The 26339-nt window shown below is 53.0% G+C and overlaps 1 protein-coding gene across 2 annotated transcripts; it reads right to left on the reverse strand.

Moving 5' to 3' along the window:
- Padi4 (peptidyl arginine deiminase 4) lies at positions 1–26171 on the reverse strand. 2 transcript variants are annotated; one of them, XM_076565564.1, is made up of 16 exons: positions 26021–26171; positions 21124–21304; positions 19522–19588; positions 17375–17451; positions 15514–15631; positions 13796–13921; positions 12362–12540; positions 12173–12276; positions 11894–12005; positions 10833–10940; positions 6642–6796; positions 5126–5270; positions 4892–4994; positions 3104–3171; positions 2690–2830; positions 1–489 (listed from the first exon to the last, which is right to left on the reverse strand). In XM_076565564.1, exons 1-16 carry the CDS (start codon positions 26110–26112, stop codon positions 256–258), a joined length of 2010 nt encoding a protein of 669 aa, XP_076421679.1. In that variant the 5' UTR covers positions 26113–26171; the 3' UTR covers positions 1–255. The 2 variants fall into 2 exon arrangements, with proteins under 2 accessions (XP_076421679.1, XP_076421678.1); XM_076565563.1 differs by having other exon boundaries at positions 4892–4997.
- Positions 26172–26339: the final 168 nt, after the last annotated feature.

The following is a 26339-nucleotide window of genomic DNA, read 5'->3' on the forward strand; positions in this document are numbered from 1 at the left end:
TAAGACTAAGACACAAGACCACATCTTTATTGCAGCATCTCTGCGAAGAACTGAGTTTGCTATGCAAGGACCATTTTAGGACATGCAGAGATGGAAGAAGAGCCAGACATGGGTGAAGCAAGCCATGGCAGGAGGGGTGGCCACCCACCCCTGGGGGATCCCGAACGTCCCAGATCTCCTGCTGCACTTCACTGCAGGGGGGCCAGCAACCTCCGGCCAGGGTAGTCTTCGAAGGAGGCTGCCAGAGGCAGAGGCTCAGGGCACCATGTGCCACCACTTGAAGGTGAAGGGCTTCCTGCGGACGTTGGTGCCGCAGTGAACCTCTCCATGGTACATGTGGTAGGCATAGAAGTCATCGATGAAGGTGCAGTGCAGACCCAGCGGCTCCAGCAGGGAGCGGACCTTCTCCTCCAGGCAGCAGCGGCCATTGATGAGGGGCCCGAAGGGCTTGGGGATGCCCAGGTGCTTGCCCAGCACCAGCATGTTCACCTGAGAAAGTGGGGGCCCAGATCAGAGGAGACAGCAGCTCGTGTGGGACCCACAGGTCTAGTGAACTAGGCCTGTGCTTTTTAAAAAGTTTTTATTTTTTTTTATTTTTTTTTTATTTTTTCGAGACAGGGTTTCTCTGTGTAGCTTTGCGCCTTTCCAGGAACTCACTTGGTAGCCCAGGCTGGCCTCGAACTCACAGAGATCCGCCTGCCTCTGCCTCCCGAGTGCTGGGATTAAAGACGTGTGCCACCACGCCCGGCTTTAAGAAGTTTTTTAAAATTTATTTTTTACAAGCATTAATGTTTTGCCTACATGGATCTGTGTGAGGGTGTTGGATCCATTGAAACTGGAGTTATAGGCAGTTGTGAGCTGCCACATGGGTGCTTGGAATCGAACCCAGGTCCTCTGGAAGAGCAGCCAATGCTCTTAACCACTGAGTCATCTTTCCAGCCCCAGGCCTGTGCTTCTTATACCCCTTTCATTTACTTGTGTATATCTGTGTGTGTGTGTGTGTGTGTGTGTGTGTGTGTGTGTGTGTGTGTGTTTGGGTGTGGCAGTGCACACAGAAGGCCAAGGAGGGCTTCTTGTGTTCTCCTCTATCAACTCTCCCCTGTGTTCCTTTGAGGCAAGGTCTCTCCCTGAACCTGGAGATCCTGTTTTCCCAGCTAGGCTGGAAGCCAACGAGCCCCAGATACTTTTCTGTCTCTACCTCCCTCAGAGCGAGAATTACAGGCGTGTGGGTGACAGCCAGCTTGTCACCTGGGGTCTGAGTTTTGGTTCTCATGATTGCACAGCAAGTGTCCTTGGCCACCAAGCCATCTGTCCATCCCCTGTCCCTTTAAGTTTATGTTTTCTCATGTTGTCTGTGTCTGCCAAGTGTGTCCAGGTGCCCAAAGGAATCCAGAAGACAGCATCAGATCCTCTAGAGCTGGAGTTATGGGCAGTTGGAGGGCCACCCCACATGAGTGCTAGGAATCGAACCTGAGTCCTCTAGAAGAGTAGCAACTGCTCCTGACTCCCAGCCCACACATCTCTTCTTGGAGACAGGGTCTCATGTAGCCCATGTATACTATGTTGCTGAGGCTGACTCTGAACTTCTGACTCTCCTGCCTCCCTCCACCTCTCATGTGCTGGGCACACTTTAACACTGTGTTTTCTTCTTGATTTTTTTTTTTTAGATTTATTTATTTATTTATTGTGTATATAGTGTTCTGTGTATGTATTCCTGCATACCAGAAGAGGGCGCCATGCTGGGACTTGAACTCAGGACCTCTGGAAGAGCAGCCGGCTCTGAGCTTGCTCTCCAGCACGTGCCCCACCCCCACTTTCTTGGAACAAGCCTTCTATTGGTAAAAATGTCTCATGCTGTTTAAGTTCACTGAGAAGCTGGACCACAGTGAACTATGATGCATGGGCCTCAGGGAGAGAGAACAGATTCACCCACTAAACAGAGTCTTCTGCAGTCGCTCAACATGTGGAGGAGACACCTCAATGGTCAGATTTGAGCCACTGCCTTGGAACCCCAGATCCCTGGGGAGCCCTATTAGAAAATGACTGCGCTGATAAACAGCACTGGCTCCTTCCTGAACTGTAGGCCCCAGCCCTACAGCTAGGTAAGTCTCCACCCGGCCTGTGGGCTTTCTTTGGAGAAGGCTGGTAAAAAGTCCGTGGAAGGTGGGAAGATGCACTTGGGGTCACAGTTAAGTGACAAATGTGTCCATGCTCTGAAATGTCAAATCTGGCCCCGCCCTAAGGGAGGGGCTGGCACCACTTCCTCCGGTGCCCTGTTCCCCATGTGCTTCCTTCCTGGCAATGAATGCCACCCCTGAACACTTTGTCTATGGCCCATGTCTGCCAGTCCCTGGCCCCTGTATGGAAGCCTGGAGGCAGCAGGGTAGAGCCAGGTTTGAAGCCAGACCCGGGCGGGCTCTGCCATCTCTTACCCGCTGTGTGTTTTTGCGCTAGAGACCTAACCTCTCTGAACTGCCTCTGGAGAGCAAAGCAATGAGAGAACCCACCCCTGACTTGCTGCAAGGCTCAGAAGAGGCTCTGGGGGCCGTAAGGGCCGTGGGAGCCTCAAAGGGTGAAGAAAGAACCGTCTGCTCCCGCCTTCGGCCCACTTTAGGCCTCTCCTGGTTGCACATTGAGGTTTAAGCCATTTAAGTGAGGTGAAGTTGGGTGGTGGCTGTCACCTCCTTACCATGTTTGGGAAGAAGGCCTCGGCCTTTGGGTTCCCTCCGGAGTTCCCCACGAGCCTGAAGAGCTGCGGGATATCAATGATGTCGCCCTCCACGAGGCCTAGCTCCCGCTTCAGTACCACCCGGTTCCAGTCAATACAGCTCTGGTGGGGAGACCAAGGGGGTGCATTGGGGAGGAGGAAGTGTGGAACAAGGGCAGGAATGGGTAAGATCCAGGGTGCGGGCTCCCAGGAACCTCACACGCTCTCCCTCCCACTCTCTGCCTGTTCCTGGGCTTCAGACCCTGGGCCAGTAGCCAAGCCAATGCATAGTGAGCAGCCCTGGGAGGCCTCCACTCCACCTCACCCCACCTCACCCCACCTCACCCCACCCTACCCCACCCCATGCAGCGTCTCCAGGACAGCTCGGCTAAATACCTCCACATAGGCATTCTGGTCTCTAAGTTTCTTGCTGGACAAAATGTCATTGATCGTCTGTTTTTTTCCTGTCAAGGAGGAAGAGAGAGAAAAGATGGACCCAACTTAAGAGGCAGGCTACCCTCCAGTGAGGGGCAGAGCTACACCCAGTGCCCCCATCTTTTTAGTGGGGATGTTCTGATTCAAGATGCACTTGCTCCCCACAGCACACCCATCTCCAAGGGGATCCTGTTTGTTTTGGAGGATGGGTTCCAGAAATGTCTTTAATGGTAAAACTTAGGACACTCAGGCACCAGGATTGGCACAGAGCCAAAGGAGCAAGGACGGCCGGGTGACCCCACGGCACCTCGTATGACACAGAAGAGGAAGGCGGCCATCGAGCAGAAGAACCCGCAGCCTCAGACAGGGCAAAGCCCAAAGTGGCCCAGAAGACAAGCTGCTGCTTGAGAGACAGGAGCCACCCTGGCAGAGTCAACCAATCGAGCCAACGAACTGCGCTCCAGCCCCAGCCTCCGATCCAGCAGCGCCAGCTGCGGTGGCCCCGGCACCAGTAAATGAGGCTGCCGTGTCAGTGTCCCCGGGAGGTGGCACTGGCCACCTGGAAAGGGGAGCTGCTTGAGGAAGGCTGTTTGGGGGGCCGCAGGTCCACTTGGGAGCGACACAGTGTGATTGGACCCCTGACTCAGGGCTGGGTCAGAATTGGAGAAATGAGCGGGGTCCTGGTGGTCTGCGCTTTTCCAATTCCAAAGCTTTAACCCTTGGTCTCAGAGCCTATCGATATTTATTATTTTTTATAATTTGTAATGTATTAAAAAATATATATATATATTTGTGCACCACAAGTGTTTGATGCCCAGGCCAGAAGAGGGTGACAGATCCCTTGGAATTGGAGTTACAGGTAATTGGAAGCCATCATGTGAGAACTGGGAATCAAACTCAGGTCCTCTGCAAGAATAACAAGTGCTCTTAACTGCAGAGCTTTCTCTGCAGTCCTTATATTTACTTTTGAGACAGCCTCTCATATAGCCCAGGCTAGCCTCAAATTTGCTGTGTAGCCAAGGATGACCCTGGTCCTCAGCTTCCCAAGTGCTGGGATTATAGGTATCCACCCCCATATCTGGTTTATGGGTGCCGAGGACAGAATGGGGCTGATGCTTGGCAAGTGTTTTATCCTCCAAGCTACATCCCCAACCCCAGATCCAGAGGCTGTTGGGAAGGGAGGAGACTGGGGTGGGCCGGCTCAGTGACTGAGCACTTCCCTGGCATGCGTGAGACCCTGAACTTCATTCCCAGCCACACAGAGAGGCAAGGCAAGGCAACCAAGCAAGACAAGGGGGTGGGGCTGCTTTGCTCGGCTCTGTCTAACACACTCAGACGTACTTAGAGAAAACTCTCGAGCCCCCGAGGATCCTTAGCCTCTGACCCCCGCCTGTTGAATTTACTGAAAACATTCCATCCCACAGACATCACTCAGCTCGCTCTCTCTCTCTGCCACCCCTGAGCCTTCTCAGTTCCCTGTCTGCAAATTTTCCTTCTGGTCACTTCACGGCCCCTTCCATCCATGCACTAACCCCTGCTCATGCCCTGCCACCTCCAGGAAGCCTTCCCTGAGCCGGACAGACTCAGGCATCCCCCAAATACCTTGTGCCGTCTTAGTAGCTCACTGGGAACTTGGGGGCAGCGCTGAGCATAGTGCGCCCCCCCCCCCCCAAGTAGGTACACAAATCTCTGTTAACCCTTAGGATCTCGTGGAGCAGTGAAGACTATAGACAACCATGGTCAACTTACTCTTGATCCCTTCAAACAGCGGTGCCTCACCATGGCCCTGACTCTGCTGCTCCTGAAACAGCTGGTAGCAGGCTCTAGGGCTGGATATCAGCAGCCGAAAACCCTGCTGGAAAACACTGGGGTCAGAGGGCGGCTTTGCCCCCGACCTGGGGTTCCCAGGAGGGGGTGTGGCATCCTCGGTCACCTTTCTGTCCCAGAGAGGGAGGGCTGGCTACATGCAGAAGGGCTACGCACCTGCCTGTCGGGTGCTGGGACGAAACTCAAGAACTCATCGATGTGACCCACGAAGAGCCAGTCAGAGAAGAGTCTCACAGGGGCCTGTACCTGCTGGGCGCACAGGAAGTCCTGCAGGGCCTGGTGCATGTCCCGGCTCTCGCTGCTGTCCTCACAGGGATGAGAAGTTAGGACGGCCACCAACATCATCAAAAGACACAGTGACTACTCACAAGTGGCCCTGAGATCCGGTCTGCTGACCTTCCCTCAGAGAAGGAGGGAGTGGGGACGGCCATTGGACCCTCCTGTGAGACTCCAGTGCCTGCCTACACCCCTTCCAGCTGTATGTGATTCTGCCCTAACAATATAGTGTCATGTGCTCTCAAGAGGTACTAGAGCAGTAGTTCTCAACATGTGGGCCTCGACCCCCTCACAGGGGTCGCCTAAGACCATCAGAAAACACAGATGTTTACGATTCATCACAACAGCAAAATTACAGTTATCAAGTTGCAATAGACGTGATTTTTATAGTTGGGGGGTCAGCACAACACGAGGAACTGTATTCAAGGGGCACGGCATTAGGAAGGTTGACTATAATGGGGGAGTCATGCATGCTGGGGCGAGACTCCACTGAAGCTTCATGGTCACCCACCCACCTGTGAGTAACCCTTCGCATGCTTAGTGTAAGCCCAGTCCATCCCCAAATCGGGTCTTAGAAAAGCCATTACTTTGGTCAGTTGTTGGGACCCTGCCTGGAAAAATTCACGCAATGGGCGTGGCCATGGGAGATGTCCAGAGTCGGTGGACTGGCAGAGGACTCAAGGCTCCTCCCACCTACGGAAGGGACCACAGAGCCTGGGCTGCTGCTATTGTGGTGCTGACATCTGAACAATTTAGGCTTTGCTACTGCAGCTTCCTTGGGGGGAAACTGAGGCACAGTCACTGAGGTACATAGGATCAGTGTCAAACCACAGAAAACATTGCCCGCTGACTCAGTCTAGTGTCCTTGTGATGGAGAAGCATGGGCTTTGGAGCAGGTCAGATCATGTGGCCAATTCCTTGTCTGTTGTGTGGACTCAGGAACATCCCTTCCCCGAGACCAACCTTCTCTGTGAGGCTTTCTTACATCAGTCAGCCTTTTCTTTTTCTTTTTCCTTTTTCAATTTGTTCTAGCGCCCCCCCCCCCCCCCCCCCCGCCCTGGCCTTCATTGCTGCCTCAGGACCTTTGCACATGCTCCTTCCTATGCCAGGACACCTCTTCTGTGCTCCGCCTTACCTGATCCTCTCCTCTTGGCACTTGTCTGTCACACTTACTGTCCTACCCCCAGCTCCTGGCACATAGTAGATGCTCAGGAAACAGTCACTGCATCTAAGTGGGCAGAGGCAGGCTCTGGAGGTTCCTCGCCCTACATGTGAATTCCTCTCAATGTCTGCTGACCTCCTAGGCCTGGAGAAGTGAGGGAGGCTCCACTGCGGCTTTTGTCACTGTCCCCTGCCCCAGCACCCGGGACCTGGCCACCCCTCTCCCACTCCTTACCTGGAGTAACCACTGTTCCCGATGAGAATCCTGCCCAGTGGGTATTCCTTCCCCCTGACGGTGACTGGGGGACTCACCTCCAGGTTCCCAAAGGCATCCAGCCCTGTGACCTCTGCTGCATAGGGCCCTCGGGTCACATAGCCAAAATTTGGACCCTGAGATGGAAGGATACAATGAGAAATCAGAGGCAATTGTCCCTGGATGGAAATGGTGGCTGCGGGTTTAAGGCTGATTTGGTCCCAGGAAGGAATTCTGTGGCTGCCAGAGAGAAAGCTCATGACTGTGCCGTGTGGAAGGGATGCTGGATCGAGTCAGTGACCCTGGAAAGAGACAGAGCTTGTTGGGTCTGCAGCGCGTGCGCACAACAGAATCTCAACATGTTCTTTCTGCTCTCTCTTCACGGGCTGCGAACAGGGAAATGAGTGGTGACAGGGACTCCTTCAGCCAGTTTGAGGAGGGCCAGGAATCCAAGCCACCCCTGTAGCCAGCACTCGGTCCACAGTCTGTCCCCATCCTGACCCTGGCCTGGAATGGGCTTTACAAAGCGTCTGTGACATCCCCAGGTGAGTCTTCACCAGAGGTCACATCTGTTACCCCCATGTGTGAGCTCTGTGGGTGCTGTGGCAAATCACCACCAGGAAGTGGCTTAATGTAACTCTGGTTTATCCTCCCACAGTTCTAAAGGCCCCAAGTCACTTGTCACAGGATGGAGTCAAAGTGCGGCCTCACATCTGTCACAGAGGCCCAAGGGAAGAGCCGAAAGAGAAAACGTCTTGTGTTGGATGCCACTGCCTGTAGAGGCCTGGTCCTGTCCTCTCCATTGTGGCCCTTCTCTGCCTTCCTATGGGGGGAGGGCAGCTGTGCCCAGCTGTGCCTTCTTCATTTCCTGGTGCCAGCGGCTGGCCAGGTGGCTTTGCCGTCCAATGGAATCCCATCTGTGAGCTGAGCCCACCACCCACATCACACCTCCAGTCACCTCTGCTCCCCCGGACAGGGGACACCACAGGTCAGATAGGTGTCGGCACCTGCCTGGCTTCCCACTTGTCCCACCAGGAGAGCCGGGAGTCCTCATCTCAGCAACCTGTCACCTTCCCACAGGCCTCTCTTCCCAGGGGACAGCCTGGAGGCCACCTTTGTCCTGTCTCTCTGCCGACGGCCAGAAAATCCTGCTGGCCTGGTCTTGTAGAGCTACTCCGAGTGTGACCACTTCCCACAGGGCAGTCACTGCCCCTCATCAATCCTGGTCCTTCCCACTCTGCCCTGCCCCTGAGTCTAATCTCTTTATAACATAAAGCACAACACACCCTCCCTGACTTAAATGTACACAGGTCCCCCATTTCTCAGGTTCTAAACTGACGGCGCCACAGAGGCAAGCAGCTCGGTGACTTTGCTGTCCACAGCATTGACCTAGCTTTAACAGCGGTGTTTTGTTTACATTTCATTTCTTTTTTAAAATTTACTTATTTGTGTATCCATTATTTTTATGTGTGTATATGTGTGTGCATGAGTTTATATGCGCCACGTGTGTGCTAGAGCCCACAGGGGAAAGCAAAGGGCGTCAGATCTCCTAGAACTGGATTTACAGGGGGTTATGAGTCATTATGTGGGTGCTGAGAACCGAACCTGGGTCCTCCACAAGAGCAGCAAATGCTCTCTTAAGATGGAAAGAGCCCCAATGTGGTGGTGCACGCCTTTTATCCCAGCACTTGGGAGGCAGAGGCAGGTGGTTCTCTATGAGTTCCAGGCCAGCCTGGACTACATAAGCCAGTTTCAGGCCAGGCAGGGCTACATAACAAGATACCATCTAAAAGCAAAACAAAACAAAAAAACAACCAAGAAGAGCAGCCGTAGGGAGAGCTGCTTTCCCAGTGCTCTCTTTCCTTTTTTACTCATATATATATTAAATTAATTTTTTTACTCATATATATATATGTATATATATTAAAGACAAGGTCTTTCTGTATAGCCCAGAATAACCTCAGATTCTGCCTCCCTAGTACTGAGTGTGTGGACGAACCATGCCTGGCGATGTGAAATTTCCCAACATCTTAGAGAAAGACCAGCACCATGCAGGTTGCACGCCAGCTGCCCACCTGCAGTAGCAGCAGGGCACACGCCACTGTCCACGCACAGCAGTAGCAGAGCGGCCCCACACCCTGGCCAGGCGCATGAGAACTAAACGACCGTGGTGGAGATAATGCAGCAAAACACCGTGGGGCAGGAGGAATGGGCTGGGGGAGAGGGGGTGTCTGGCACAAAGAGCTGGTTAGGTTTTTTTTCCAACTTGACGCAAGATCGTCTGGAGAGTAGGAACCTCAATTGAGATGTCTCCATCAGATTGGCCTGTGGGCATGTCTGTGGGGCATTTTCTTGATTAATGATTGATGTGGAAGGGCCCAGCCCACTGTAGGCAATACCACCCCTGGGCTGGTGGTCCTGGGTGCTATTAGAAGGCAGCCTGAGCAAGCCATGAGCAGCACCTCTCCATGACCTCTGTATCAGTGTAAGCCAAGTAAGCCCTTTCCTCCCCAAGTTGCTTTTGGTCAGAAAGTTTTATCACAGCAGCAGAAGCAATCTGTGACAATGGGGTGGCCTTGACAGCGTCAGGAGAGGCCCTCCTGGGTAGGACACTGACGCTGAGACCTGAAGGCTGAGGGTCACCTAGCGGCAGAATAGGGAGGTGCATTCGTGGCAAAGGGAATGGCGTGTGGCATGAGCCAAGGTCCTAGATGAACCTGGCAGGCTGGAGGCAGGGAAGGGACAGGGAGACTGGTCCACGATGACACTCGCGGGGAACCTGGCGACAGTTTCCGTTACTCTGGTTCTTTTCACACGGAAGAGTCAGGTGAGGGTGTTGTGCTGTACCCAGCCAAGGGTCTGCTGCAGCTTCCTTTCGCCCAAGGCTCGATGAGGCGGAGGGGACACTCCCATGCTCAGGGTCTGTCTGTGTCGCCAGATGCTGGAGGTCTAGCTTGTAACAGAGAGGCTGGTCTTTGGGTTATCAAAGTGGTAGGATATAGCCACTGCAGGCCGGATGGGAACCAGAGTGTGTGTGTGTGTGTGTGTGTGTGTGTGTGTGTGTGTGTGTGTGTGTGTGTGTGTGTGTGTCTGTCTGTCTGTCTCTCTGTGTGTGTGTCTCTGTGTGTGTGTGTGTATGTGTGTGTATGTGTGTCTCTGTGTGTGTATGTGTGTGTATGTGTCTCTCTGTGTGTGTGTATGTGTGTGTATGTGTGTGTGGGGTAGAATTGAGGGGGACAAAGTCCTGGCTACAGTAGGCTGGTGTTCCCACCTCCAAAGGGGCTGAACTTGCCTCCATCATCAGCCCACACAGAGAGCCCAGCTACAGCTCGGTCTCAGGCCTAGGGTGTGCCAGGAAGGAGCAAAAGAAACCGTTGATGAGATGGACATTTCCTTCCTTCCATGCCTCTGGCATGGGCGGGCTACTGCCCCTCTCCCTGGAGTGCAAAATGACTCCTGGCTGCAAACCTTGTCTCTCCTTTGTCTGGGGGTTCTAGGCCAAGTGAAGGCTGGGGTCTTCTGGGAGAGCAGAGAGGCAGCATGGGAGGCCTGATGTCTTCACACAGAGCCTTTCTACCTTTGTGGAATGGGCCCATTGACAGCATCTCTATCGTTGGTTGTCACATGAAATGAGTCAGCCGGTGGAGAGCTCAGCACCGTGGCCGGAAGCACGTGGGCTCAGGAAACACACTATTATTTTTATTTATGATAGTGATGACCTGTGCTGAGCTGGCCTGCATCTGCCAGGCCAGGCCAGTGTGACTCACCAACATGTCACTTCCCTCTCCCAAAATGTGTTTCGTGTGGCTGATAAAGCCTGGCTGATCCTGAAGTCCCAACACAGCCCCAGTTGAGCCCCCTAAGGACAAACCACACCCAGGAGATGGAACTCCCGCCTTGTGGCAAGAGCACTCTTAGGTAGCCCAGGATGCCCCTCACAAGGTTATTCCAAGGATCAGCTGAGCTCATGCATGGTGAGGCTCTGAGAAACCAGATCTTATCAGGGTAATAGCTGAAAGAGCCAGCACCACCCACTGATTCTTGCTGGAGCAGGAATTCGGCTTTGGGGACCAGGCTGCTCAGGGGCAAGGGGTGGCCTGGTTGAGGAGGGAGGGGCCTCAAGGCCAGGGGCACTGGGTGGCCAGGTCTTGGCCAGGCCTACAGGGTTCCTACCATGACTCTTTTGATGGGGAAATCCTTCAGGCCTCTGTCCCTCGGGGAGTCAAAGACCACAGGCAGCGTCTTGTGGGGAGCCTGGATGTAGCCAATCTCCATCTCATCCTGGAGGGGTGCAGAGAGGCCGCTGTATGTGCCTGATGTGGTGTGGACTCACCCCACCTGCTAACCATTATCATCAAGAACAAACTCTGTGGGATACTTGAGCCCCAAGCATGTCTCTGAGGATGCAGACCTGTGTCCTGTACAGCCTGCTGGGAAAATGAATAGGACAGAGGCCCTGACTCTGTGGGGGACCCTGGGCTATGGCTGGAATGGGTGATTAAGCCTTGTCCTTGAGGACAGTGAACATCCAGTGTTGGGATGACTAGGGGTGCTGAAGGAATGCTGGGGGACCCAGAGGGCTCCCAGTATGGCTGGGCTAGGTAGAGGCTTCAGTGGGAAGGCCGTTGACTGAGCCCAGGTGAGAGCAGCCTTCTGGACCTCACAGGGGCAGGCAGGAGGCGCACCCGGCACTGTGGGTGGGTGTCCAAGTTCTCAGAGATGAGTCTGGTGAGGACCTTGCCCCTCCAGCAGGCAGCTGGGCAAGGTGCGGAGGCCAGTCACTACGACAAGTTCCAGGATGGAAACCTTGGCTATTCCCTTTCCTTCTGGTGAAAGATGGGGACCTGTCTGCAGCTTCTGGAGGGATCAGCCTACGTCACAGAGGTGGGATGACAAGGGCGGGACTTATCAGACAGGAAGAGGGACGCAGTCCCACTGGAGGGACCGCATACATGGAGGGACAGCCTTCCTGCTGGCCTTTGATGAGCATGACTGGGATATGGGTGAGAAGGGAAACGTCTGAGGGGAGGTGGGCAAAAGGCACCAGGTGAGAGTCAGGGGATGGGCATGGAGATGGGGGGGCACAGTGGCTCACAGTCTATGTCGGATGAACTCTCAGCTTGGGTCCCCTGCTGTGAGGACCTTCTGAGGCTCCTTCCTCCCAGTCCATCCCAGGAAGGATGGCCCCCAAGCTCTAGGCTGTCCCTTGGCCTCAGGTGGACAGGGGCACGTACCTGCATCCACTGGTCATCCAAATTCTCCTCCTGGGGGCACACGGTCAGTTTGCACTTGGCTTTCTTGGTCAGAGCAGTCAATGACTTTAGGAAGTCTTCGTTTTCAGAAAATCTACGAACATCAGCCCTCATGACCACAGAGGAGTGACTGTAATAACAGTATGTCCCTCTCTCCAGGGTCCTGAGCAAATTGTGTCTTCCAACGTCTGAGGGCAGGGAGCTTGATTTTCCATTCCCAGCAAACATAGCACCCAGACCCCACCCGCCCTAGAGCTTCACCTGCACACGTATACCTCCTGGGGGGGCTGAGTGTTGGGGGTCATGATCCAGGGGGCCACGCGAAACGTCACACTGTCTTGGAACACCAGGGTCTCTGGGAGATCCTGCAGAGGAGAGATGAGAAGGACGTCATGTCAAGCAGGGTCCACATGCTCCCCCTCCCCCACCCGCCCTTAGGCTGAGGCCTACTGGGTTAGATTTGTCCAGCAGGGAGACAGTGAGGGGAACGAGCCCCTGGAAGTCGGCGTCAGGGAAAGCAAGACCCTCCACGTAGAAGTCCGTGCTGTGCTGGCCGCCTGGCAGCTCCAGGCGGTGCGAGAACTGCGTTGGTCCCAGGACCATCTTGTACCTGGACGGCAGTTTGCCTCCTAGACAGAGGCAAAGGACGCTTAGCCCTAGCATGCCTCTGCGCCTCTGATTTCCTCTCCTCAGTGCTGATGCCCAGGGTCCCTGTGTGTCACTACCCAAGGGCTCCTGGAGGTGTTTAGGGGGAAAATATCAAAGCTCCAGTTGGGAATTTGTTTCCCTGACTAGAGGGGGTCCAGGATGGGCACGACAGGCACCAACGCCATCCTAACTCTCACCATTCATTCACTCAATCATTTACTCATACATTCTTTTATCCCCAAGCACACTGCACCGTCTCCTGGGCGACATATCACAGACCCCAATGGTAGAGGAAAGTGGGGGGGGGGCTTCCTGTGGGTGACGATGCCTAGATGGAGGCACAAAGTTAGCCATCAGTCCATCAGCTTGATTAGTTAGTTCGCCTGGGATGGAAGGGAGTGGGAGAATGTCGAGCCTTGGAAAGCCCTCTACTGTTCACTCTCCCTGGAAGAGCAGAGACATCAGTGCATGCCCCTCCCCTTGGGCCTCCACTCACCATTTTAAACCCTGCGCACCCACAATGGCCGCTCTGGCTCCCCTGCATTTCTCAAATGCACAGGAGCAGCCCACCTCGGGGCCTGCTGTCCTTCTGTCTGGGACGCCCTTCCGGAGAGCACCTGAAGTCTCTCCTCTGACTGTCCTCTCTCTCTCTCTGCCCCCAGCTCCACTCTCCACACTGCTGTTCCTAAATATCTGACCTGTCACCCACTAGGATGAAAGTGACATGGGGCAAAGACTCGGTCATGTTCATGGTTGTGAGCCCAGCGCTCAGAACTGAGGCTGCCGCTGCCTGGTTAGCAGGCATGAGAGACCGCAAAGCTACTGATGTCTGAGCGCAAGTCGGGGGGCGGGCGGGGGGTAGGGGGGAGAAAGGGGGAGGGGAGGAGAGAAAGGAGCTAGGAAAGAGAAGAAGAAATAAGAGAGTGGGAAAGGGGGAAGAAAAAAGGAAGAGAAGAGAGGGAAAGAGAGGAGAGAGGTGGATGCTCACTGGAGGAAGTCCTTGTTCCCAGCTGGGACACGGCATCCATCTATTGACCTTCCCTCAAGTCACCTCATCTGGAGGCAGAGGACAGAGGCCCGTGCCTGGCGCTCAGAACCAAGCACACCATAGCTGCATGGGAGCTATTTGCCAAAGGGGAGTGGGAGCGGGCAGTGCCCCATCCGGTGGGGGCAGGAACGGAACATGGGGACGCAGCGTCAGGGATGGCCAGGGAAGGGCCTGGCTGACTCACTCACGTGTGGCCCGGAACACCCTCACTTTGTTCATCTGGGCCTTGGCCACGTGCAGCACCAGCCGATAGCTGGTAAAGAAGTCTTTGGGAGTCTTCGTGCTTAGGGTCATTGGGGACATGTCTTGCAGGTCTGAAACAAGAAGCATGTGGTCCAAGACTGCTATGTCCCCAGGACCCATGTCTCCCTCCAACGCCTCCTGTGAGGCCACACTCCCCCACACCCTGCCGCAAAGGAACCTGGTTTTCTTTTCTTTTTTCAAAAACAGTGTTCTTTTTGCTCATTTTTATTACATTTACTTAATGTTTGTTTTTGTTTCACAGCACTGTGGACTGAACTTGGAGTCTTATGTATGCAAGGCGAGAACTCTGCCCCCGCAGTCCCAGCCCACATTTACTTATTCATTATGTGTGGGCGTGGGAGGGAGAGGTTGAACAAGCTGGGGTACGTGTGTGGAGGACAGAGGACAACTTGTAGCTGTCAGTGCTTTTCTTCGACCACGCTGGACCCAGGTATTGAACTCAGGTCATTAGACTTGGTAGCAAGCGCCTCTACCCACAGGGCCATCTTGCCAGCCTCTGGCTCCGTTCTCCTCAGCATATATATGATGCTTATCTGTGGGTGTCTCCAAAAAGGGAGCTAAGGATAGAAACTCACAGCCTATGTCCGTTTCGTTTCTTGCCGTGACCCCAGCACTCCAATTCGAGGGGTGGTACATGGTGGTGGGCAGCACAGATTTGTGTATTGGGGTGATGGGGAAATGCCAAGTGGTCCCTGCTGATGGCCGGGCCACAGTGAAGGAGGCCAGGATGTGGGCTCCACCTGGATTTGGGTCAGCTTGGGGAAATCCTTCACTCTTAGTGCCTCAGTTTCTCTATCAGTAAACAGGGACAGAGAGAATACCGAAGGGTGGGGAGTGTAAATATGAGGCGATACATCGAGAGCTTTTGTTGTCTGGAGCCCTGGGAGTGCCCACAAGGTCATGGTTAATGAGCATCGCCTTCAAGGATGTCCCTGGTGTCAGCCCTGGCCAGCTGCACACTTTAGACACACAGCTGTTCCCATGACCTCCAGGCAAGCCGTAGCCCTGGTCCATCAGCTGTAGCTCTTTAGCACCCACCCCCTCAGGGAAGGCGGGTGACTTGTCTCCCCCTCCATCCCTGGCCTTCCCCGGTGTCATGGATGAGCACCCATTGAGACCCTACTGTGCCTACCACCATCCTTGAACCTCTTAAACCCACCAAGGAGTCAGGTTGCCTGGGCCTCAAATACTGCCTGCCACTGAGTAGCTGTGTGACTTAGACAAGCTGTGTGCTGAAGTTCTCTATGCCTCAGTTTCCCCGGTTGCACCGGGGTCTTGTGCAATATCTGGGGACTAGCATTCCTTTTTTTAATTTAATTTAAGCCTCATGTCTGAGCCAAGCCCAGATGTGTGGGCTGGACAGGAGCCAAGCATGGAAAGCGGAGCCTCTTGGGGCCTCAGGAGTCCACGCTGGTCTTTTCTGACTGCTGTGCGACTTTAGCGGCTCCCTTACTCTCTTGGGACACTTTTCCATTCCTTCCTCTGTAATGTGGACACGATGCCACAAGCATGCTTTCACTAAGCCCACATTCAGGGGCTACAAAACCACGCAGGCAAATGAGCCTTGTTGACGAGTAAAGCCCTTGTCCTGGGACCTGCCACGACCTTTGTCCCCAAGATGGCCACAGCCTTTGTTCTTTACCTTTGTTATCCAAGACCTTGTCGTCCTCAAAGTCCATTCTGGAGGACCTGGGGTTCTCTTTGTCACAGTTTACCAACAGGATAGCACCATGGCCACGCCGGCCCCAGGTCCAGGTGCTCTGGGAATATCAGGAGGGCAAAAGACATGGTCAGGAACTCTCTCAAATCCCATCAGCCCCTGGGAGGCGAGTGACTGTTTTTTTTTTTTTTTCTCTCTCCTACTCTGTCTGTTTCTCACATCCAGCAATTTGTGGGCCCAAAGAGTGAGGTTTTTGTTTGTTTGTTTGTTTGTTTTTAATTTTGTTTTGTTTTTTTGAGACAGGGTTTCTCTGTGTAGTTTTGATGCCACCCTGCAAGAGTGACTTTTTTAAAGATTTATTTATTCATTATGTATATAGAAGAGGGTGCCAGATCTCATTACAGATGGTTGTGAGCCACAATGTGGGTGCTGGGAATTGAACTCAGGACCTCTGGAAGAGCAATCGGTGCTCTTAACCTCTGAGCCATCTCTCCAGCCCCAAGAGTGAATTTTTGATGGTTCCAAATATAACCAAATCTGAATGTGATTCATCGATGTTTGTGTGTTTGTTTGTTAAAGACAGCATCTACTCTAAGTTCAATTTCTAATCCTCCTGTGCCCACCTCTGAGAGCTGAGATTACTGGCCTGTGCCATCACACACAGTCTGTGTGGTGCTGGGCATCAAACCCAGGACTTTGGGCATGCGAGGCAAGTCTTCTACCAACTAAGCACATCTCCAGCCTCAAGTTATCTATTTTTAAAAAGAAGCCTGATAGTAAAATATACTTTAAAAGTCCCCTTAAAAGTGTTGGCTTAGCTGGGTGGTGGTGATGAAGGTGGTGGCACACACCTTTAATCCCAGCACTCAGAAGGCAGAGGCAGGCAGATCTCTGTGAGTTTGAGGCCAGCCTGGGCTACAGAGCGAGTTCCAGTACAGCCAGAGCTACACAGAGAAATTGTGTCTTGAAAAAGTAAAAATAAATGAGTAAAAAAAATAAAAATGTTGGCTTAACAAATGGAGTCAAATACATAAGATTGTCAAGTAAGATTATCAAGATTCTCCACCACACAGCTGCTCTCACGTGACAACACAAACCACTTTTCCCCGACGTGAATGCCACTCTCGGTGCTGGGCACCATCTGCCCAGTGATGAACTAACTCTAGGTGGCCACGCCTGTAGAGACAGATCTATATAATAGGATAGATTATGCACTATTGGATAAATTGCAATGCTAGGCAAGCACTCTAAGCCACACTCTTCCCCTGGCCCACTATTGATGGACCTCATGGTCCATCATTGGAAGCCTGCCAAAGTGTATACTGGCCACCAGCAAAAGTCACACAGGCAGTTCTGAAGTCCCAAGGGCACTCTGGAATTCGCCCACAGACCCTGGGTTAGCAGTAGTCTCCTTCATTACCCCGGCCAACCACCTCTCTGCAGCATACACTCCCTGCCAAACCTCACGTCTCTCTCCCTCCACTCTTGCCTCTTTCCTTCCCCATCACTCTCCACCACTCAGCCCTGTACGCAGCTCCATGGGGAACTCATCCATCAGTCATTAACGTCTGGGGAGCATTTCTGAGCCACAGCTGAGGCCCTGGGTGACTAGAGATTCCAGCTTGTAGGCTAACACCATTTCTGAACCCAAAATCGGTTGTAAATATAATCTTGTAAAGAGATGGAATATGCCTAAGCCAAAAGGTGACCAGTGATTTCCTGGTGAGGATTGCCCCTTGCAAGTTAATGAGACGCTGGCGAGCTGCCGCTGTTCAGCTCGTCACCGCCAGGGGGCGCGATAGGAGAGCACCATGGCCTGTATTGACTGACATTTGAGCCTTACCTGATCCTTCCTAGTCCTGGCCAGCTTCGCTTTGCCAGCTTTGCCAGTGCGGGTGACATCTGTGCTCAGGGAGACCTCTGGAATCGGCATGAGGGGACAGTTGGTAAGTGTGAGCCGTGAGGCTCTCAGACTGGCCCTGACAGACAGGTCGACCCCAAGGATGGGAGCCTCTCTATTCCTCCTATTCAGAGGGGAAGGCATTCCACCCTTTTGTCCCCAAGAAACAGACTACAGTTCAGAGAACACAGCCAGGTCTTCCGACCACTCTGCCTTCCTCGGGAGCCATGACCGTGACGACAAAGCAATTCCCAGCCACCCCAGTGAAGCCTCCACACCCCTGCCACATGACCGGAGTCCTCTAGAACTCACCCCCCACCTCCAAGCCTCAACCCCCTACCTTTGCCTGTTCTTTGTTACACGTGTGTGTCTGTGTCAGGGAAAAAGCTGTCCCCAACCTGCCCTGTACAAATGTCTAAGCAAGGGACAGGTGTGTCTGTGAATTCCTTTCCCTTTATCAGAATGTGTGACTACAGCTTCCATAATGTAGACCCGAGTGCCTCACAGTGTGGCATGGGGACCCATGGCCTACATGAGAGGGGCAATATGACCTTTTATTATCGTGCCATAGTAGATACACTAATATGCATGAGTGCAGGGACAATCCCATTACAGCCACAGTGGCCCCGGGCTTCCCCACCTCTCAGTAAGTAGTTCTTTGAGCAAATGTGTTCACCTCTTGAGCCTCAGTTTCCTAATCTGTGAAATGGGATCATGGGGTCAAGTTCACTTTTTATTGTAAAGAATTTATTGTAAGAATTAAATGCAACATCTCAGCACAGGGCCTGGCATTAGAGTAAGTCCCATTTTATTCAAATGTATACTCAAGAATGAAATTCATCAATGAAATGACACTTGGAGAGTTCATGTGCTACTAATACATTTAATACACACTTAAACAAAAAGAGTATGCTGTTCAGGTTGAAATCTCCTTAAAAATCTATTTAATTTCTAAAAACTTAGATACAAGGTCTCACTATGTTGTCCAGGCTAGCCTCTAGCTCTTGAACTCTGTGATTCTAACAATGGACTTTAAAAAATATTTTATTGTTTTTATTTTGAATTATGTATGTGATGAGGGGTATATGAGTGTAGTTGCCCATGGAGGCCAGAGAGGGCATTGGATCCTCTGGAGCTGGAGTTACAGGTGGTTGTGAGCCACCTGATGTGGGTACTGGGACCCAAAATTGGGTCCTCTGTTGGATCAGTACATCTCTCCAGCCACACTAATAGGTTCTATTTAAAGATGAATATTAAAGAAATATAAGTACATGTGCATAAATGCGTTATTAGTATGATAAAAATGAAACATAATAATGGAATTTGGAGAACACAGAATTATCTGATATATATGTGTGTGTATGTATATATAAAAAAAATCTAAAGCATTAAAAAGTTAGAGAGACTTGAGAATAGACTCCAGGCACCTACTTCCGAGCCCGAGAAGTCAGTTATTCACTGTGGTGTCTGTCTTCACCTGCACTTACATTACTGACTAATTGTCAGAGCTGCACGTAGCTGAGGGTGACCTTCAGCCTCTCTGACCTTCTACCTCTACCTCTCATGGGCTCTGAGTACAGATGTGCACCCACACCTGGTTTATGCACTACCGGGTATCAAACCTGGGGCTTCATGCTACCCAGGCAAACACTCTACCCTCATGCCCAGTCCCCCATCTGAGTTTCTTTGTGTTCACTCTCTGGGGAAGGGGGCATTTATGAACCATCAGATGTATGGACAGCTAGACACGATCATTTTTCTTTGCTTGCTCTAAAGTAAGATCTAATCATGTTGTGTCTTGGAAAGATGCCCTGCTGGGTAGGGATGTGCTGTGTGGAGACAGAAGGCAGCGCTATGGTTCCTCCCTCCCTCCCTCCCTCCCTCTCTCCCTCCCTCCCTCCCTCTCTCCCTCCCTCCCCCTCCTTCCTTCCTTCCCTCCCTCCCTCCCTTTCTTTCTTTTTGAGACAGGATCTTACTATTTAGTCCTGGCTGGCCTTAAACTCACAGAGCCCTGCCTGCCTCTGCCTCCAAGTGCTGGGATTAAAGGTGTGCACCACTGGCAGCTCTTTGGGACCCTGGTCATCACTTACCCACCCCAGTGAGGTAGAGCAGGGCTTGGATCGGTGAGGTCTTTGGTCCATAATATGAAATTCGAACCTGTAAAACAATAACAGGCCATTCATAACTTCTCTTAGTCATTCAACAAACACAGTCTGAGCCCTGCTGTGTGCGGGCTTAATCCAGCTCAGCTCAACTAACAACAATGCTATAGAAAGGCTCCCAAGGGAGTCCAGAATGGAAGAATCCACTCAGCCTGAGAAAAGGGGTGAGGGGAGAGTTCTCAAGGAGGTGATTATTGGCTGTCAACTTGACACAATATAGAGTTACCTGAAAGGAGGGAACCTCATTTGAAAAAAAAAGTCTCCATAAATTCTGACTGTAAGGCATTTTTTTATATTAGTGATTGGTGGGGGAAGGCCCAGCCCATTGTGGATGGTGCCATCCCTGGGCTGGTGGTCCTGGGTTCTACAAGAAAGCAGGCTGAGCAAGCCAGTAAGCAGCACCTCTCCATGGCCTCTGCATCAGCTGGAGGGCATCAAGTCTCTGTGCAGCAGCCAATCAGGGAGGCTGGGAGTGTGGGTGGATGGGGGTGGGGGGGAGGAGGTGAGGGGGTGGGTCATGTATGGGTGGGGAGAGGGAATGGGGTGGAGAGAGGAGGTGGGGGTGGGTTGTGGGTGGGTGGGGGGAGGGAGGGGGTTGCAAGCACACGGAAGGGGAGGGCGTCAGTGACCACAGCGAGTGACCATCTCAGGGAGTGCTGACTGACACCTGCCAGGAGCTGGGAGAGACCAAGAGCAGCCCTCCAGGGGAGCCACAGAGAGCCACACCTGCTCACACCCCTGTCTTCTAAATCTGCAAGCAGGCGTCGTGACCCACTGTCGCGGCCACTGGACACTAACACTGGGGCGCAAAAGGTGCCCGGTGGCTCCCTGCCTGTGACCTTCAGAGACTTCAGGCCACGGCTTATGTTTGTCTACCTGTATGTCACCCAATGCCCGCAAGGACTGCATCCCCCCACCCCAGCGCCAGGCTCATTTCTGCACGAGATGGTGTTTAGTAAAAAGCTGCTAAGCGGATGAGCTTGATCCAGACGCCAGCCTTCATAGGCCCCTGCAAGCTGCACCGTGAACTTGACTGCATTTAGAACTGGGAGACCCACCTCTGGGTGTGGTGGCACAGTGTGGTGGGCTAGAGCTGAGATGGAATGGACGGGAGAGGAGAAAGCTGGCCACCAGCCTCATCTCCCCCTGCTTTCTGACTGCAGATGCCATGTGACCGGCTGACTCAGGCACCTGCCCCTGCGCCCTCCTACCGCGATGGACCGTGCCCCTAAGCTGTGAGCCAAAATCAGCCCTGCCTCCCTTAAGCTGGGTATTTGATCCCAGTGATGAGGACAAGAATGACGAGGATGGATGTGCCATCAGTGAGGACACAGTGGAGGGAGGAGTCACTGTGAACTTGCCCAGGGGAAGGAGGCTCTCCCAGGGTAGGCCCTGTGCGTGAAAGCAAACAGACATTGTGCAGCAGCTGTGGGGCTGACATCTCCCACCCACCAGGCCCCCATCCCAGCCTGGCCTCAGCCCCCACCCCACCCAGCAGCTCCCCAGTCCCACCCCAGTCATCGCATCCACCTTTTGGTCATCCGTGCTGCTGCTGGCTGCTTTCACCTGCAGGGTCACCTCCAGCTCGGGGTCCAGAGGCCACTTGGAGGCACTGGTGGTGCTCTTCTTGGCTGGGGGACTGTGGGCGACATCCACGACCACTCCTGGGGGGGCTGTGATGCCGAAGGACGTGCAGCCCTTGGGAGCAGAGCTGTAGAGGGACAGAGGCCAGCAGAGACACCAGCAGTAAGAGGGCCTGGCCCACCACCGGCCCACCGCCATATTGGCCCCGGCAATCGGCCTTTCCCCGGCCAACGCTGGCCTTGCTCTGGCCCTAGAGTAAATGTGGTATGACAGCCAGGAGGGACTGAAAATACGGAAAGGGGGTCCTCTGATTGGAGGCCTTACACCTGAACCGGAGACAGCAGAGGATGGTGTGTATCAAAGGCATCTCCTATACACCCACAGAGCAGTGTGTTCACACGGACCCTCAGCAGTGGGCATTACCAAGGGCTGTGTGCAGATAAAGAATCACACATACCGGGCTGGAGAGATGGCTCAAAATACCCCCCAAACAAAACCCCACAACAACAACCAAAACAAAACCAAAACGAGATTTCCGGAGGTGCGTCAGAACAAATCATCTTTTTTTTTCCTTCCCTTTTTTTTCCCTCTCACTATACAGCCCTGACGGTCATGGAAGTTGATATGTAGAGCAGGCTGGCCTCGAACTCACAGAGATCCACTAGCCTCTGCCTCCTGAGTGCTGAGATTAAAAATGTGCATCACCACCGCCCAGAAGCAGAGCAGATAGACATTCTTGAGACACATCCTCTTACGAAACAACTCGATCAGGGGTGAGATACACTTTAAAAGGCAACATGATTTTGAGAGGGGACAGGAGTAGCCTTGGAGGCCGGGGCGGAGGGAGGGGAGGAATGACGTCAGCAGAGTACTCCCGTATGAAATTCTCAAAATGAAAATTATAAAGTTGATGGGAGCCAGGCTGACCCAAGGCTTCCTCAGGGGCCCCGATGAAAGGACAAAGGGAACTTTAGTTCTGTGTCCTTGCTCAGGGGTGGACTTGGCAAGAAGCTCTGGGGCCCGGGCCTTGAAGGAGTTAAGTTTTCAGTTTGTGGGCACCTGACTCTTGCCCTTTGAAGAGACGGGAGTTATCCATTCCAGGGCTATCGTGTGCTTGGTCTGTGGTGCTCTTGAGATACAAAGTGTTTCCTTCGTACAACATTGCCTGACCAGCTTCCTGCTGACTTTGTCCCACGGGATGATAGCTTTCTGCTGACTATAAAGAGGATGCTGTACTTCTTAATAAACTTGGTCGGCGCAAGCCATCAGCTTAGGCGAGATCTGGTCTCAACTTTCCTATCTTCTTCATTTCTCATCCCCTGTCCTCCCCCTTGGGACTCTGTCACTGAAGAACTCCTGGCTACCGGTCCAGGACTGAGGGCACAGGTGAGCAGCGGTGAGCATAGAACTACATCAGGGACACATCTTTCCTGTATGCATCCTTCAGAGACCTGCCATAGCCAAGGTGTGATCCTAGGTCCCGGAGCTGCTGCCTCAACCTCCCCTGGAAACAGGAAGACAGGTTCCCAGGCTCGATCCTCAGACCTGCTGCTGCAGACTGGGGAGCCCAGTGGTCTGAGCTTCCTCATGTGTCCAGGGTACTCTGTGCACCCTCGGGCATAAGAACCACACCCAGGAAGCTACTGATAGGCAGCTGCTGAGTTACCCAACGGAGTGGAAGCTGAGGGACCCAGAACCCAGGCTCGATAAGGAACAGATGAAGCTGGTGGCTGAGAAAACCTGTTTTTTTTAACTATATTATTATTATTATTATTATTATTATTATTATTATTATTTTATGAAGCAATTGTTTCAAAGTCAACAGAACCTGCCGGACAAGGGAAGAGCGACGCCCAGGTTTCTTTCTCCAGAGACTCTGAGATGATAAAGCTGGGAGGTGGGGGCAGGGAACAACAGTTACTGGCGTGGGTCAGCAGTACTCAGGACACATGGGGAATGTGAGCCAGTGTGGCTGTGGAGGAAGGGAGTGACAGAGAGTCACAGTGAGGTCAGTGAAGGAGGAAGCTTCTCTTTCAGAGCAGAGTTTCTGACTTCTGGAACATTCTCTCTCCTTTCTCTGTTCCTCATTCCCACCTTTTGAATCCACATAACACTCCAGGGTCAGAGCTGTGTGAGCAAAGAGGGCAGAGAGAGATTTTCCTGGAGGATTGTGGGAAAAGGCTGGGAAGGCTTGCGGGGGTCTGCCCTGGTGAGAGGGGAATGAACAGCCAAGGGCTTTATTTTTTGTAATGTTTTCTTCCTTCCTTCCTTCCTTCCTCCTCCCTCCCTCTCTCTGTCCATTTCTCTCTTTCTTTTCTGTCTGCCTGCCTGTCTGTCTGTCCATCTGTCTGTCTTTCCCCTTCTCTTTCTGCAAAAAGATTCCCAGGTGACTGAGTGTCATTGAGACCCCCTTCCTGTGCTCAACTTTCTTTTACTCACTCAACAGAACAGAACACCATTATGTTTGAAGCCTGGCCCTCCCTGAGAACACATTTGAACACACATACACATACACACACACACACACACACACACACACACACACACACACACACACACACACACCGAGTAATTATTCTCTAATCCACAGCACTCACTCCCAGCATAGGCCTGTGGTCCCATTGTGGACACCTTCTAGTGTCCTAAACAGGAACACCATTCAATACCACTCATCTCAAACCACATGGGGCTCTGTTTGTCCCCTCAACACAAGTGAGGGTGTCCTCACCTGGTTCCCATGCTTGTGGGGTCAGGGAGCAGGATGCTATCACTAGGCCTAGGTACCCTGACTCACTGGGCCACAGGTCAGTGTGTCTGTTTTAGCCAGCAGCCCTGGGGTAAGGGTTAGCTCAGATAGCATTGTCTGCTGGAGCAGTTAAAATGATTTATTTATTTATTATTTCATCAGAGTCTCATCATGGCCATGTGAAAGGCACAAGGACCAGAGTTTGATCCCCAGAACCCATGTATAAAAGCTAAGCATGGTAGCTGGGCATGGTGGTGAATACCTTTAATCCCAGCACTTGGGAGGCAGAGGCAGGCAAAGAGATCTCCACAAGTTCGAAGCCAGCCTGGTCTACAGCGAGAGTTCCAGGACAGCCAGGGCTACACAGAGAAACCTTGTCTCAAAACAAAACAAAACAAACAAAGAGCTAAGCGTAGCGGTGAACACTTGCAATCCCTGTCTGGGGAAGCAAAGACAGGTGGATCCTTGGCCTCACTGGCCAGCCAGCCTATCTGGTGAGCTCCAGTGTAGTGAGAGAGCCTGTTGAGATGATCAGAATCCTGACCTCACTCTCCATGGCCATCCCATAACCCGACCCTGACATCCTTTTCCTCCCTCGCCTCCTGCAGTCTGTTCTCACATAGCAACCAGTGATTGGATTTAACCAAGTCCACACATGGAATTATTCCATTGCTCAACACACCTCCACGGCAGTCCACAGCAGACAAGCCTTGAGAAGAGCAGAAGTCCTTCCAATGCCCCGCCCAAGCTACACAGAATGCTGCTCCTGCCCAGGGCACCCCTCCCATTCTTGTCTTCTTGCCCCTCTTCCCTGACTGGGCATGCCCCTGCCTCAGGCCCTTTGCACTGGCTATATTGGTTCTTCCCAGGGGACAGACAAACATCCACATTGGCATCAACACCCCTGTCCGATCACATGTCAATTCTCCCCATTTGAAAACCACAATCAGGATTAGCCAGACGGTTCAGCGGGTAAAGGCGCTTGCTGCCCAGCCTGATGGTGGTTTGCATTCCCAGAACTCACGTGGTAATAGGAGAGAACTGATTCCAAGTTGTCCTCTGACCTCTGAACACAGAGCCTGAGGAATAACTCCTGAGTTTATCCTGGCCTCCACACACTCCCCCACACACCTGAGTCTACAAGCATGTACACACACCACAGACTCGTACAAAAGAAGCTCCGTGACCTTGACCTAGGGAGGGCTAGCCTGGGATCCTGGTAAGGACACTGAGCTGGCTCTGGCCCCTGTCATCTCTGCATCCACCCTCAAGCAGCTTGTCCGTTGATGACACCAGGCTTTCGTCTGCCTGTGTCCCCAGCCTCTCACTGGTGACATGGGGACACCCTGCCCCAACCCGAGTGTTTTCCTACTGCTGGGGTCAGCCAGCCTCTGGCCGTGGGCGTCCCAGAGACTTTTACGGACATCACTGGGGCCACAGCTCTGTGGGGGAAGCCGCAGCAATTCCCACATGACAGGTGACACCAGACTCTATCCTGAGGCTTCCTCCGCTGTCCTGTGTGACCTGGCAAAGGTCTCGGTGCTCAGTAGGTACTCAGTCTCTATTTGTTGAATGAACAAGGGAATGGAAGAATGGATAAATGAATAACTGTTGGGGATCTGCCCAGTACTGTGCAGAGTACCTAACAAACAGCACTGTGAAGTACCTAACAAACAGTACTGCTGAGCATCTAATAAACAGCACTGTGAAGTACTTAACAAACAGCACTTCAGAGTACCTAACAAACAGCACTTCAGAGTACCTAACAAACAGCACCATGGAGTACTTAACAAACAAGTTTGCAATTGTCACTCTTAATCTTCAAAGTCATTTCACTGGGCAGGAAAGCTCAGCGGCCCTCGTCCATTGCCCCCCCCCCCCACACACACACCCTCAGCCTACAGCAGGGCCTGGCTGCGGTATTTATACCTCACAGAGAGCTGGCTGTGGTGGGTCCCGGCTTATCTCCCTAGCAGATCTCTTGCCCAGAGCCTGAGCCAGTGCCAGCAGCACCCAGGCCCTGCTGGCATTGCCCGCCCCGCCCCGCCCCACCCCACCCCACCCCACCCCCACAGGCTCAGGAACCGCCCCTCTCACCCACAGACATCCAGCGGGGTCGCGGTGCCCACCACACACACAGCATGGGTGGGCTGCTCGGGGGCCACGTGGATCACCGCGCCCTGGGCCATCCTCGGTCAGCAGGCAGCAGGAAGCCCCTGGGCCGGTTCCTTTATAATGCCAGGCAAGGCCGTGAGTCAGCACCTGCCCTGCCCCGGAGGCCCAGCCCCTCTCCACTCAGGTGCCCCAGAAGGCTGCAGAGCCTCCCCTACCCTGGGCCATCCAGGACCCCCAGGTGGGTGTCCACCTTGGGCTTGGCAGCAATCAAAGAGCCGAGCGCCCTGAAACCTGGGAGGGG

Source organism: Peromyscus maniculatus, chromosome 2 (assembly GCF_049852395.1).
Source record: "Peromyscus maniculatus bairdii isolate BWxNUB_F1_BW_parent chromosome 2, HU_Pman_BW_mat_3.1, whole genome shotgun sequence".
NCBI classification, from domain to species: Eukaryota; Metazoa; Chordata; class Mammalia; order Rodentia; family Cricetidae; genus Peromyscus; species Peromyscus maniculatus.